The sequence below is a fragment of the Diaphorina citri genome, unplaced genomic scaffold (assembly GCF_000475195.1).
Source record: "Diaphorina citri unplaced genomic scaffold, Diaci psyllid genome assembly version 1.1 scaffold462, whole genome shotgun sequence".
Classification (NCBI taxonomy): Eukaryota; Metazoa; Arthropoda; class Insecta; order Hemiptera; family Psyllidae; genus Diaphorina; species Diaphorina citri.
Genome location: NW_007377897.1, coordinates 185664 through 198547, shown reverse-complemented (window position 1 = coordinate 198547; position 12884 = coordinate 185664). Strand labels below are relative to the sequence as shown.

General features: G+C 42.7%; 1 protein-coding gene across 1 annotated transcript in view; it reads left to right on the top strand.

Moving 5' to 3' along the window:
* LOC103509063 (fibronectin type-III domain-containing protein 3A-like) overlaps window positions 1-12884 on the top strand; it is a gene marked incomplete at its 5' end in the record, with an annotated part of 35409 nt that overhangs the window by 7592 nt on the left and 14933 nt on the right. Inside the window, 12 exons of the mRNA XM_026823498.1 lie at window positions 1623-1769; window positions 3135-3256; window positions 5374-5540; window positions 6661-6907; window positions 7404-7608; window positions 8259-8455; window positions 9328-9552; window positions 9587-9724; window positions 10167-10427; window positions 10914-11173; window positions 11656-11865; window positions 12329-12495. Of these exons, the coding sequence (XP_026679299.1) occupies window positions 1623-1769; window positions 3135-3256; window positions 5374-5540; window positions 6661-6907; window positions 7404-7608; window positions 8259-8455; window positions 9328-9552; window positions 9587-9724; window positions 10167-10427; window positions 10914-11173; window positions 11656-11865; window positions 12329-12495 (2346 nt within the window). The remainder of the gene's footprint in view (window positions 1-1622; window positions 1770-3134; window positions 3257-5373; window positions 5541-6660; window positions 6908-7403; window positions 7609-8258; window positions 8456-9327; window positions 9553-9586; window positions 9725-10166; window positions 10428-10913; window positions 11174-11655; window positions 11866-12328; window positions 12496-12884) is intronic.

The window sequence follows — 12884 nt, the reverse complement described above, 5'->3', positions numbered from 1 at the left end:
TTTTGTTTTATCACTCTATTCGAAGGAGACGCGGAGCCCCTGTGTTCACTAATGTGTTTATCAAAGTAAGTGACACCAACCGACCTTCTGCTAAAAGAGTAGCTCTCAAAAGCGATATTTAGTCTAAGTAATATTATCTGACACTAGCCAGACTCTTGTCTAAAAAAAATCCAAACTGCTCTGACATAATAGAAAGCACGCTTATATTGAGTGCCGTCTCAACTACCGGTCCTATGTCTTTGCAAGGCTCTTGCTTAAATAGATAGCCCTATTTGTCCGCACACCCTAGCTTAGCTGCCGGGATCGCGAATTCCGCCTGCGCATGTTCAGTTGATCGACTGTTTTTTTTTTTTTTTTTCAAAATGTTGGTACTAGAGTTAAGAATCGCTTTTTGTCATCTATGACTTCCATTAACCCTGTAACCGGTGGAGGTAAAGAACAAAAAACTCCCGCTGTTACAACGGGAGTCCCTGTTACTAACAGGGGCCAAGTCCGGTAATATAACGGCAACTTCCGGTTAACAGGGCAGTTCTGATTTTTGATTCTTTTTTTTTTGTTTTCTACTGTTACGACGGGAATTGACATGGATCCTATCTCCCAACTAATTGAATTCTTGTTTACCCATGAAAAGGAAGTCCTTTCATCCTTTGGAACTGGAGTACTTTTAACTGGTGGACGAGGTTACATTTTTGACTTTACCTTCGGGCTCCATTTTAAGGGTCAACCAGGGCGCAGAAGGGGTTCCTTTAAATTATGCCGCGGTCTTGTTTAAGACCGAATGGAACAACACATTCCCCATACACTGACCGATCCTGAGGGCCGACATCCCCGCAGGGTACTCCCTTTCCCCCTTTGCGGGCCCGCCCATTTGGAACGCCTTTTTTACAACCCCTCCTAAGCTGGTGGCCGACCTGGTCCGAGGGACCTTTTGTTTCTTAGTTTTCAAACCACAATTTTTCGACTCTCTGTTTAAGTCTTGTATGGAAACAATATTTTATGTGCTATTTTATAACTAACTACTAACTAACTGTTTTGAACCCATCAAAATCCAATCAAAAGTTTTGATTTCCTCAAGATGACTCTCTTCGACACCTGCTTTCTGAACACCGTTGTTTGCTTACTTCAGTTAACTTGCTACTTCCTGAGTAAGTACCCTGGTTAATCTCAGGTTTTTGTTGGTGGTTGTCAAAGAAATCACGGAACTGTACATACCATTTTCATTCTTTACGTTTGATTCAGCAGTTATTAGGAATCCCTAAACCCCTAATTCACCCTTCAAGATCCACAACCTGATTTCAACTCCTTAGTCAGAATTCTAATTCAAAAAAATTATGGACTATTAATATAATTAACATGGTATTTAATCCAAATTTCAAAGTTAATACCAACTACTAGAAAATGATTCTAGATATAACGAGTAACTATTACAGTGAACCTTAGAACTTTTCAACAGAACAACGATCTAAACCTGACGTGGAAACTGGTGACCAAGTGAAGAACCCTTTTCCGACCCGAAAACGACACTAACCTAAATCTGGCGTTGGAAACTTGACAATAGAACCTTTTGCTTTAGTCCGGTGTGCTGAAAAATAGTTTTTATTAATGTTATCATGGGCACTCAGGTCATTCCCCGCCCCCAGGGCTCAATTTCCACAAGGACGAGCGGACACAGAAGCAGTACAACAAGCTGAAGAAGAAGCTCGAGCAGAAACAAATGAAGGGGGAGAACAACATTCTGCACTCGACGCCTCCCCTGAGTCCTAGGAAAGGTAAGTTTTGAACAAAATGTTGTTTAGAATATTTTTATTATATTGATTAGTCCAAATAATGCCGACCCTGTCTGAACGGGAACATAATTACATTGCCATATCAGCTAGTGAAAACTAGGCCAGTGAGAAGTTGTCTACTGTCACTAATGGGCTAATCTGGTCTTATGCCTGCCACTCGCTCAGACCGCCAGACCGCGGTCTCACGGAGCTAGGTCTGTCAGACCGTCTGAACGTTTGTGGCAAAAAAAAGTTCGAGACCCAGGTCTTTCAGGTCTGAACGTGAGTGACGGACATTAACCGTTCAATTACAGCACATTCTTGAGGGAAAAAATTCGTCATTTTAACCTCCTTGCTCCTCACCCCTAAACGCCATCAGTATTTCGTCCTTCCCTTCTCTCGTACCTACACCCTCGCTTAAAGTTCTAAATTTGGAAACAAATTTCCAAATTCGTCTCAGCTTCTTGATAAGCGATCCCCTCTCCCTGCCTTTGTGGCCTCCTCTTTCTTTTCTTTTTCTCTTCAGTTTTTTACAAAACTTTTTTTTCTCTTACCCCTTTATCCTTCCAATTTTCCTCTTTTCGTTTCTTTCTTCTTCCTTCTTCACCCATTATCCTTCAAATTTTACTCTTTCCTCCTTTGTTTCTGCCTCCTATGCATTCCATCTACACCTCCTACCTTCTACATTTTTCCAGAGAATGTTTCTTCCCCTCTTTCTCATCCTGTCTGTCTAAATGTGGAACAAACTTTGATTTTTCCCCAATCCCCTATCTGGTCTAAATATAGCGCAACCTCAGTCTCCACTTGTCACTCAGGTCTGAAACTTTGCAGCTTTCCCTTCCTAGCTTCCTACCTTTTCTCCCCAGGTAGGGAGATCCTCCCCACCTTTAGGGAGATCACACAGAGTACCAGAGGAATTTATTTTTAGGAAAATAAACCTCTAATTAGTCTAATACCCACTTGAATTGTTTGAACTTTCTGTGTAGAGCTTTAAAAACTGCCCTTACCTTGTCCTGCTTCTTCTTTTTTTTTTCTCTCTCTAAAATGGGAGAATGAGACATTCCAAAATGTTCTTTAAGGTAAAAAGGCAACTTTTTTTTTTTTTTGCATATTTGAGACGATTCCAAGGTAAAATGCTACAAAAGAGTATAGGGGTACTTCGAACGTGCCTTTTGGTGGCTTAGTGTATTGGGTGTGGTTTGTATCAAAATGATTATTGTTGTTTGAATAGGTATCCTATTATACAAATAAAGAGTTTTGTAAGTCAACCAACATTTGACACAACGGTTTGTTTCTTCTAACATTTCACCTGTTCCTATCTACTACTACTTCAATATCTAATATTTCCTACTTGGTTTTCCTTTGCAGATTTAGTCAATGGAAACCGCGCCAAAACCGAAACGAGTGAGGATGGAGAGGAGAGTAGTATTCAAGATGAAGAAGATGACGCCAGTATAGCGGAGATATTAGCCAATGTCAAGTCACCTCAAGTAAGTACAAAAAGCTGGAGAAAAGCTAGAGGGGGGAAAATTAAAAATTGTATTGACACTTTTTCAAAGAGGTTTGATAGTCCCGAAAGCAAAGAGAGAAGGAAGAAAGGATAGGAGAAAGCCAGTCGTTCCGAGAACGGACCTTATTCGTTCAGGATAAAATCCGTCCCGGGTGGGAATCGAACCTGCGGCCTAGCGCTGACAAGGTAGATGCGCTACCAACCAAGCAAACTAAGCTGAAGGGGGAAATGAAAAAGATTAAAAACTCTTTGACAACAGAACTTGAAACTGTTTTTCACACAAAAACAGAATCAATTAGCTTTATTGGTGGTATAGAACGGCTTTAGAAAATATCTTCAAAAGCAGTCAGCTTGAGATACAAATAAATTCAAAAAGCATTCGTCTATGATGTTTAATATCTAGGATCTACGTAGGTAGTAGCTCTAAGGTTCTTTTTTGAATAGGTTTGATAGAGCGAACTGTAACTGCTAAGGTCTTATTTTCCCAAAATCGAAGAGAGAAGGAAGACAGGATAGGAGAAAGCCAGCCGTTCCGAGAACGGTTCAAGACAAAATTCGGCCAGGGCGCTACAAGGCAGAGGCTCTACCAACCAAGCTAAGTAGGCTGGCTCTAAGGTTCTAATTATCATAAAGAAGAAAGAAAAGACACAGAGACAGAGATGTCAATGGTATGCCAGTCGTGCACAGACTACAAAGTATCCACAGAGGACAGAGTATCCTACAGGCAATACCCATAGGAATACGAGGGCAATACCTCTCCCATATGAGTCACTCAAGTTCAATATTCCAAAACCCAGCACGACATGCTAATTTAACACGGGGAGTGCCACGGCATGTAGAGAATTCCATTAACGTAACAGTTAGCTCAGAATTTGCCCGAGGCACTGCGGACTAATCAAATATCAAATAGACGAAGAACCCGTTCTATCCTTCTTCCCATTGGGAGATGTGAAGCGTGCATGTGACCTAGTGGTTCCATGCTTTGTGTTGGGAGATTGGGAAGTTTAAGGTTAAGGTATTATTTTATTGATTGATTTAGAAAGGTTAAGGTATTATTTTATTGATTGACAAAAGTTCTAACCAGGTCGCAGTGGCGTTAGATGGTCCTATTTATACCAATATTACCAATTGATTGATTTAGGAAGTTTAATAAACCCTAGACCATGAATTGATGTTTTTCTTGGGACACTGTTGAAACTTCCCCTTGAATTAGTATTTCATTGATTTCATTCGTTGTCCACGAGTCTTAGAGTTCACAGGTTCTCCAGTAGTTCCTTCAAAGCTACTTTGCAGGGGAAAAAGAGATCTTCAGTCCTTTTTCTAACCAAGATGTATTGTATCTAATCTTGTCTAACGCTAGGTCGCGGGTTCAATGTCCGACTTTTCCCTAACGATCCTGTATCTGAGCTTCGTTCTCGGAACGGCTGGCTTTCTCCTGTCCTCCTTCTCTTTTCGAATTCGTTTTTTTTTTTTTTTTTTTTTTTTTTTTTTTTTTTTTTTTTTTTTGCTTTTTGTACTCACGGGTACTATTGTAATTATTTTTTGATAAAAATCGTGTGCCTGATTTCGTTTTTCCAAGATAACAGTATCAAAGGTGCGGTCTAAATCCAAGCAAAAGCCCAGCTTTTCCAAGTGAACAGTGTCAAAGGTACAGTCTAAATCTAAGCAAAAGACCAACTTTTCAAGATTCCAAGTTCACATTATCAAATGAGCAATCTAGATCTAAGTAAAAGATCATCAAACATAAATTGAAATTTTAAACCTATGGTACAAATAACATAATTATCTGGTATTAAAAAAACTTAAGCTTAAGACTATTCTCAACTTTAGTCCAACACCTAGAATTCCCACTTAATCCGACTCTGGATCTGGAGGTTGATGGTTCGAGTCCAAGTCAGGTCATAAAATTTAGCGTATTTTATTAAGCGGGGAACAGCATTGGTGACAAGCATTTATGCTTAGCCCAACTAAAATTCCCTTAAATAATAATCTTATCCATATCATTTTTCCCTGATTTCCCAGTGAAAAAAAAGAGGTGCAATATTGAATTGTTTAGATAAAGGGACAGTCTAAATAAGCATTTCTCCGTGATTTCAGGTGGCAGAACTGAGCTCACGTAGTGCCCTCATTAAATGGGGGCCGCCTGACGATACTGCCGACCTGGACATCTGTGAGTCAGACCTGAGGTATGAAGTGCTGCTTAGTGATAAGGGGCGCGATGGCAAGTACAAGTCAATCTACAACGGCGAGGCCCAGTCTTGTAGGTAAGTACCACTTTCATTTTAACGAGGTTTTCTATCTACATGATATGAACTATACCTATTAAAAAAAGTTCGAGACCCAGGTCTTTCAGGTCTGAACGTGAGTGACGGACATTAACCGTTCAATTACAGCACATTCTTGAGGGAAAAATTCGTCATTTTAACCTCCTTGCTCCTCACCCCTAAACGCCATCAGTATTTCGTCCTTCCCTTCTCTCGTACCTACACCCTCGCTTAAAGTTCTAAATTTGGAAACAAATTTCCAAATTCGTCTCAGCTTCTTGATAAGCGATCCCCTCTCCCTGCCTTTGTGGCCTCCTCTTTCTTTTCTTTTTCTCTTCAGTTTTTTACAAAACTTTTTTTTCTCTTACCCCTTTATCCTTCCAATTTTCCTCTTTTCGTTTCTTTCTTCTTCCTTCTTCACCCATTATCCTTCAAATTTTACTCTTTCCTCCTTTGTTTCTGCCTCCTATGCATTCCATCTACACCTCCTACCTTCTACATTTTTCCAGAGAATGTTTCTTCCCCTCTTTCTCATCCTGTCTGTCTAAATGTGGAACAAACTTTGATTTTTCCCCAATCCCCTATCTGGTCTAAATATAGCGCAACCTCAGTCTCCACTTGTCACTCAGGTCTGAAACTTTGCAGCTTTCCCTTCCTAGCTTCCTACCTTTTCTCCCCAGGTAGGGAGATCCTTCCCACCTTTAGGGAGATCACACAGAGTACCAGAGGAATTTATTTTTAGGAAAATAAACCTCTAATTAGTCTAATACCCACTTGAATTGTTTGAACTTTCTGTGTAGAGCTTTAAAAACTGCCCTTACCTTGTCCTGCTTCTTCTTTTTTTTTTCTCTCTCTAAAATGGGAGAATGAGACATTCCAAAATGTTCTTTAAGGTAAAAAGGCAACGCGGCTCTGTTCGAGTGTGCACTTAGCCTTGTGAGGACAATTGAGTAGCTACTTTAATCGCGTAGCGACCAGTGGCGGCATTACAAGTCTAAGAAACGATAAAATTTATCATAAATAATTTTCAAAAATAAATAAATCATACTCTAATTCAAGTATACGAGGACATTTTTACTAACTTATTTTTTAATCTAACTTCTATTCTATTCCATTTCAGTTTATACTCGGACGTGGTTCTGTACTCGACCTCCGGTTCGCCCCCCTCACCCCCGCCCGCCCCTACTCTCCTAGAAGCCGGTACCTCCTGGCTAAGACTCGGCTGGACGAGGCGCCCTAGTGACGAGGACTACACGCTGCAGATGGACGATAGAGAGTCTGGACACGGCTTCCTGGCGGTGTACAATGGGAAGGAGACGGCGTGTCTTGCCCAGCAACTGAGGCACTATACCAGTTATAGGTTTAGGGTGAGTTTCTTATCAAAAACTGTATCGACATTTTTTCAGCTATTTGCTTGGAATCAACCTGCCTCGGTGACGTAGTGGTCAAGACGCTCGCCGGTAAACAGGAGGGAGTGGGTTCGATCCCAGCCGAGGCATGGAATTTTATTCTCATTTATTAATTCGGTTGACACTCAGTCTCTTGAGGATTGACCAAGAAGCTACTGGTAAAATCATATTTCAAATATTAAAATTAATAATTTTTTCGAGGTCTGATAGAGGGATCTGTAACAACCTAACAACTGAGGTCTTATCGTCCCGAAGTCCAATCTAAGAGCGGAGGATAGAATAAGAGAAAGTTAGCCGTTCCGAGCGCAAACCTTCTCTATTTGAAACGATAAGGCAGGCGCTCTACCGTCAAAGCTAACTAGGTTGCCACCAGGATACTTTAACTGCATGATATCCTGGGTCTAGTACACAGATAAATTAATGGGATTTTAATTTGGATTTCTCTGGTTTTCAGCTAAGGGCAAGTAACGACGAAGGTGATTCCCGATGGTCGGATGAGGTTCACTACAAAACTCTTCCATCCCGACCAGGTGCCCCTCCACGGCCTGTAGTCAAAGGTCGCATCCATTCCAAAATGTTCAAGATCAAGTGGGAGCCCCCTATTGATAGGGGAGGTACTGACATTACCTGCTATACGTTGGAACTGCATAGTGAACGAGGTAAGCATGGTGTGAAACTTGGGTGAGTGTGACTTGATTTACGGCCTGTAGTCAAAGGTCGCATCCATTCCAAAATGTTCAAGATCAAGTGGGAGCCCCCTATTGATAGGGGAGGTACTGACATTACCAGCTATACGTTGGAACTGCATAGTGAACGAGGTAAGCATGGTGTGAAACTTGGGTGAGTGTGACTTGATTGTAAAGATAAATATTTTAATATGGGGTACTTACCTTACTTTTCATTTGTATCTGAGCAGTAAAAATAACATACATTCGTTACTACGTCTGCCTTGGTGGCGTAGTGGTCAAGACGCTCGTCCAGTAAACAGGAGGGCGTAAATTCGATCCCAGCCGAGGCATTAACCTTACTTTTCATTTGTATCTGAGCAGTAAAAATAACATACATTCGTTACTACGTCTGCCTTGGTGGCGTAGTGGTCAAGACGCTCGCCCAGTAAACAGGAGGGCGTGAATTCGATCCCAGCCGAGGCATTCAATTTTATCCTATTTTATTTGAGAATTCGACCACATTGGGGGAAACTGATAACAATTTGATTTTAAATTGTTTTACTTAGCAAGTGTTTTGTATATCTAGGTATCCTTGAAAGTTACCTAACTTTTCAATATTACTATTATTGTACATATTTCAGGCTGGAATGTCATCTACACTGGTAGTGATACCGAACATGTCTGTGATCGTCTGAACCCAGGCACTACCTATCAGGTGCGGGTGTGCGCTGAAAGTCCAGGGGGTAGGAGTGAGTTCTCGGATCCTGCTACTGTCACTACAGAGCCTGTGTGTCCTGGAGCTTGTAACGCACCGAGACTACATGGAAAACCTCGCCAGGTAAACACTACAGCTAGTTATTTTAAAGGGGAAGGAAAAATGGCCTAATGTCAAATATTCCGACATTTGGAAGAGCCTGTGTGTCCTGGAGCTTGTAACGCACCGAGACTACATGGAAAACCTCGCCAGGTAAACACTACAGCTAGTTATTTTAAAGGGGTAGGAAAAATGGCCTAATGTTAAATATTCCGACATTTGGATCATCAACAGTTTTCTTATGCTGCGTTTTCACTCACTCGACATTTGCCGATCAGCATGATCTCTTTTCATTTTCTTTCCATTTGTTTGAAAGTTTAAAATTTTCTTATGCTGCGTTTTCACTCACTCGACATTTGCCGATCAGCATGATCTCTTTTCATTTTCTTTCCATTTGTTTGAAAGTTTAAATGGAAACACATTATGCTGATGATCGACAAATGCTGAATTAGTGGAAACACACCATTACGGCACCAACCTCATTGGTGTACTCATGTAGTGGTTAGCACGGTGGACTTCGGATCTAGAGGTTGGTGGTTCGAGTTCAAGTCAAGTCTTTTACCCTCCACTCGTCGACAAGTTGCCACTCTGTTCCTAAGATTTTTCTTATCGAATGGATCAGTAATACTGATTCAGTCTGTCTAATGAAAATATTTCAGGTTAGCCAAGAAATCGCAAGGACACTTTGTTATTGTTTCTTTGTCCTGTGTTCTTTGTATGGCCTTTGAAAAAATAACACGTCCATGGGGTCCACTGGATTGAAGCGATTGCTAGTCTTCTGACTAAATCTATTAGGGTACCCGATACCAACTCTTCTCTTGTCCATTTCTTGCCCGTGTCTTCTATGTATAATCATGCGGTAAATATTATTCTATTCAATTCCGACTATTTTCCAGACCTCGCTAACACTGAGATGGCACTACCCGGAGCAAGACGGCGGTAGTCCCGTGACGGAGCTAGAGCTGCTAGTGCGAGGTGCCCAGTCTCCTGAGCCCGCGGTCCCCAGTTCGAGCCCCGTGGAGAGGATAGCGTACAAGGGTAGAGATACCGAGTGTACGGTAGGCGACCTAAGCCCCGGCACTGCCTATGTATTCCTGCTACGAGCGTACAATAGAATAGGGGTGAGTAACTTTACCTTTCTCTATCGTCAAGTAGTCACCCAAGCCCGCGGTCCCCAGTTCGAGCCCCGTGGAGAGGATAGCGTACAAGGGTAGAGATACCGAGTGTACGGTAGGCGACCTAAGCCCCGGGACTGCCTATGTATTCCTGCTACGAGCGTACAATAGAATAGGGGTGAGTAACATTACCTTTCTCTATCGTCAAGTAGTCACCCATCCGGATACCAACCAGATGCAATGTTGCTTCACTCCATGTGGCAACCTCTGTGGCCGATTGAGTATCACACCAGGCTTGCACGCCGGAACTCCCGAATTCGATTCCCGGCTGGGTCGCAGTTTTTTCGGCTCTGTGTTTGGATTTCGGGGTGCACTCAGTCTTGTGAGAACAACTGTAGCGATCAATGGCGTTATTACCAGAGTAAAAAGATTATTGAAATGTGGAAATTGATCGCAAAGGAGGCACTTATTAATGCTGTGATATCCACAAAAATTCTGAAAAAATCTGCTTTACTGAATTTGAGAATGATTGATTGGTGCTTCACTTCAGTAATCCATAGGGAACTCCATTGGGAACCTATACAAATGTCTAATTTTTCATCTTCTCTTTCTGTTGTCAGCACGGGCCCTGGTCAGAACCTCTCGAAGTCAAAAGTGGAGCCGCCCCTCCCGACACCCCCTCCCCTCCCCAGGTATCCTGTATAGCGGGTGGTATCACCCATGTCGAGTGGGTGGCCCCTCCCGGGAACGGAGCACCCGTGTCAGACTATAGACTGGACATGGGCGGCGGAGACACCCTGAATATCGTGTACCAGGGTTCGAGTACCGACTGTGATCTGAAATCCATTCCACCCGCCACCGTCTGTCACTTCAGACTTCAGGTGAGAACTTTTACTTCTTTTCCAGTGGGTTTCACATGTTTTTCTTTTCTTTTTTCAGTAGGTTTACCATATTTTTTGAAAGGTTTGATAGAGAGAACTGTAACTACTAAGGTCTTGTCCTAAAATAGAAGAGAAGGAGGACGGGATAGAAAGCCGAACGAGGGACAAGGATTCTGATTGTTATAGTTTCCCTCAAACAAAAACAAACATAGTTTCCCTATGTAAATAATTTATATAAAAAAAGCTAGACGATCCCAGAAAGAACCCTATCTGATTAGATCAAAGTTCGCCCCAGGCGGGACTCGAACCCGCGACCTAGCGCTTACAAGGCAGACCCGCTACCCTCCCAGCTAACCTTAGGCTCCCTGACTAGTCCTATTTTTTACATTTATTTAATTTAAGGAGTTTTAACGATAAACCTACCTCCAGTCCTATTTTCAAAGTATGTAAAATAACCACTATCATCATTCTTTCTCCCCTTCACAGGCAGGCAACTCTGCTGGCTGGTCCCCATTCAGCGAGACCAGCGTCATTACCACTCCCCCCGGGCCCCCGGGATCTCTTACCCTTCGCAAAACCTCCGTGACAACCCCCACCAGTCTGACAGTGTCCTGGTCTGAACCCGCGAACCATGGCTCACCAATCCTTCACTATGTGCTGGAAACCTCCGACCCTGCCCAGCCCATCATAACCTGTGACACCACCAGCTACCAGCTGACTGGACTATCACCTCATACTACCTATAAGTAAGTCATATAGACATACCTTATTTTATGTAGAAACTACCTAGTCACTATATACCCACTTACACAAAAATTTGCGCTGAAGTACATACTCAAGCAAAGACTCAAATATGAATTTTAACTCTTCTTCAGTTCCTTACTTGAAGACTAGAATAGAATGGTTCAGTGTTTGCTGACTATGGATTTGTACATGAGGAAGTGTTAGGCATAGAAATTGTTCAAGTGCTTATTTCAATATTTCCATTAGGTCAGCCACTCACTATTAAGTAGACCTGACAGGTACGACTGAAAAGGCCTGTCTGTCAGGTCTACCTGATAAGCACACACAGAAGGTAGACCTGACATTCGGACCTGATCAGCTGTACCTACCTGTCAGGTCTACCTAATAATGAGTGGCTAGCCTGAGGGCTATGAATTGGTAGTTCTTTTAGAACTGTACCTTCTTTGTGAACCAATATGTTAACCTCACTATTGCTTTATTTCAGGCTAAAGTGTCGCGCTGTGAATGAAGTAGGCCCAGGTCCCTTGAGTCCCACCCTACGCCTAGCCACCCTGCAGCTGCCCCCATCCCCCCCTAAACTAGAATGTAGTCCTGCCCCTGGGTACAACCATCTCAAGTTGAAATGGGGCGAGGGAAGGAATTCCCAGTTTACTACTTTCACCGTGTACATGGAGAACCCTAGGAATCCTAACGAGTAAGTTGAAACCCTCTGTTACCCTAATGATCAAGACCACAGAGTTTAATCAAGCCAGTTTCAAGGCCAGCCACTCACTATCAGATAGACCTGACGATAGGTACACCTGATAGTGTGTGAGCTCGTCAGGTATACCACCTGATCAGGTGTACCTGATAGTGAGTGATATCATTTGATTGGCATTTTGATGGTCCGGACACGGAAAGCGAGTGGCTGGCCTAAGCAATTCTGCTTGTTGTGAAATGTTTCACAATAAAAATTGTGAAATGAACCTGACGTTTGCTTGATCCGTTTCGGCACCCTGATCTGACGACGAATCAGTTAAGTTTCCTTGATCCAAGAGTAAGCAGTAGTAGTTTCCAATGGTTTACTGAAGTTAACGTTCCAGCCTGGGTGAGGTCCATGTCAGACTAAAAACTTTAGCAGTGATGTCTTGAATTTAATATTGATCTGCTAATTTCAGGAAGCACGTGGTGTACCAAGGTACCAACTTTAGCTGTAAGGTGAATAAACTACAGGAGCTGACCACCTATAGGTTCTACATTACGGCCACCAATGATGCAGGCCAGGGCCCCTATTCAGAGGCCTACCCCTTCACCACCTGCACCGCCCCTCCTGCCCCCCTCAAAGGTAAAACATATTTCAGTTTAGTCTTGAGCAGGTAGCCTAGCCTGCTTGGAGAGTAGCGCGTCTACCTTGTAATAGCTAGATATTCGTATAAGCTTAATACGACTTTTAGGGGTGTTTGCCTCAGAGCGGGCTTTTTGTGTAAGCGCTAGGTCGCCCTGTCCGGGGCAAACATTATCCTCAACAAATACGTTTTGATATCGGAACGGCCGGCTTTCCGCTATCCTGCCCGTCTTGAGTCTTTACAGTTCCCTCTATCAGAGTGCTTAACTCCATAGACAAAAAGCCCAAACTGAGGCTTAGGTGTAGGGGCTAAACAGCTCTAAAGGATGAGTTAAGCTTCTACGAATCTCTCTATCAAACCTCTTGGGGTGGGAGAAACATTTGATGAG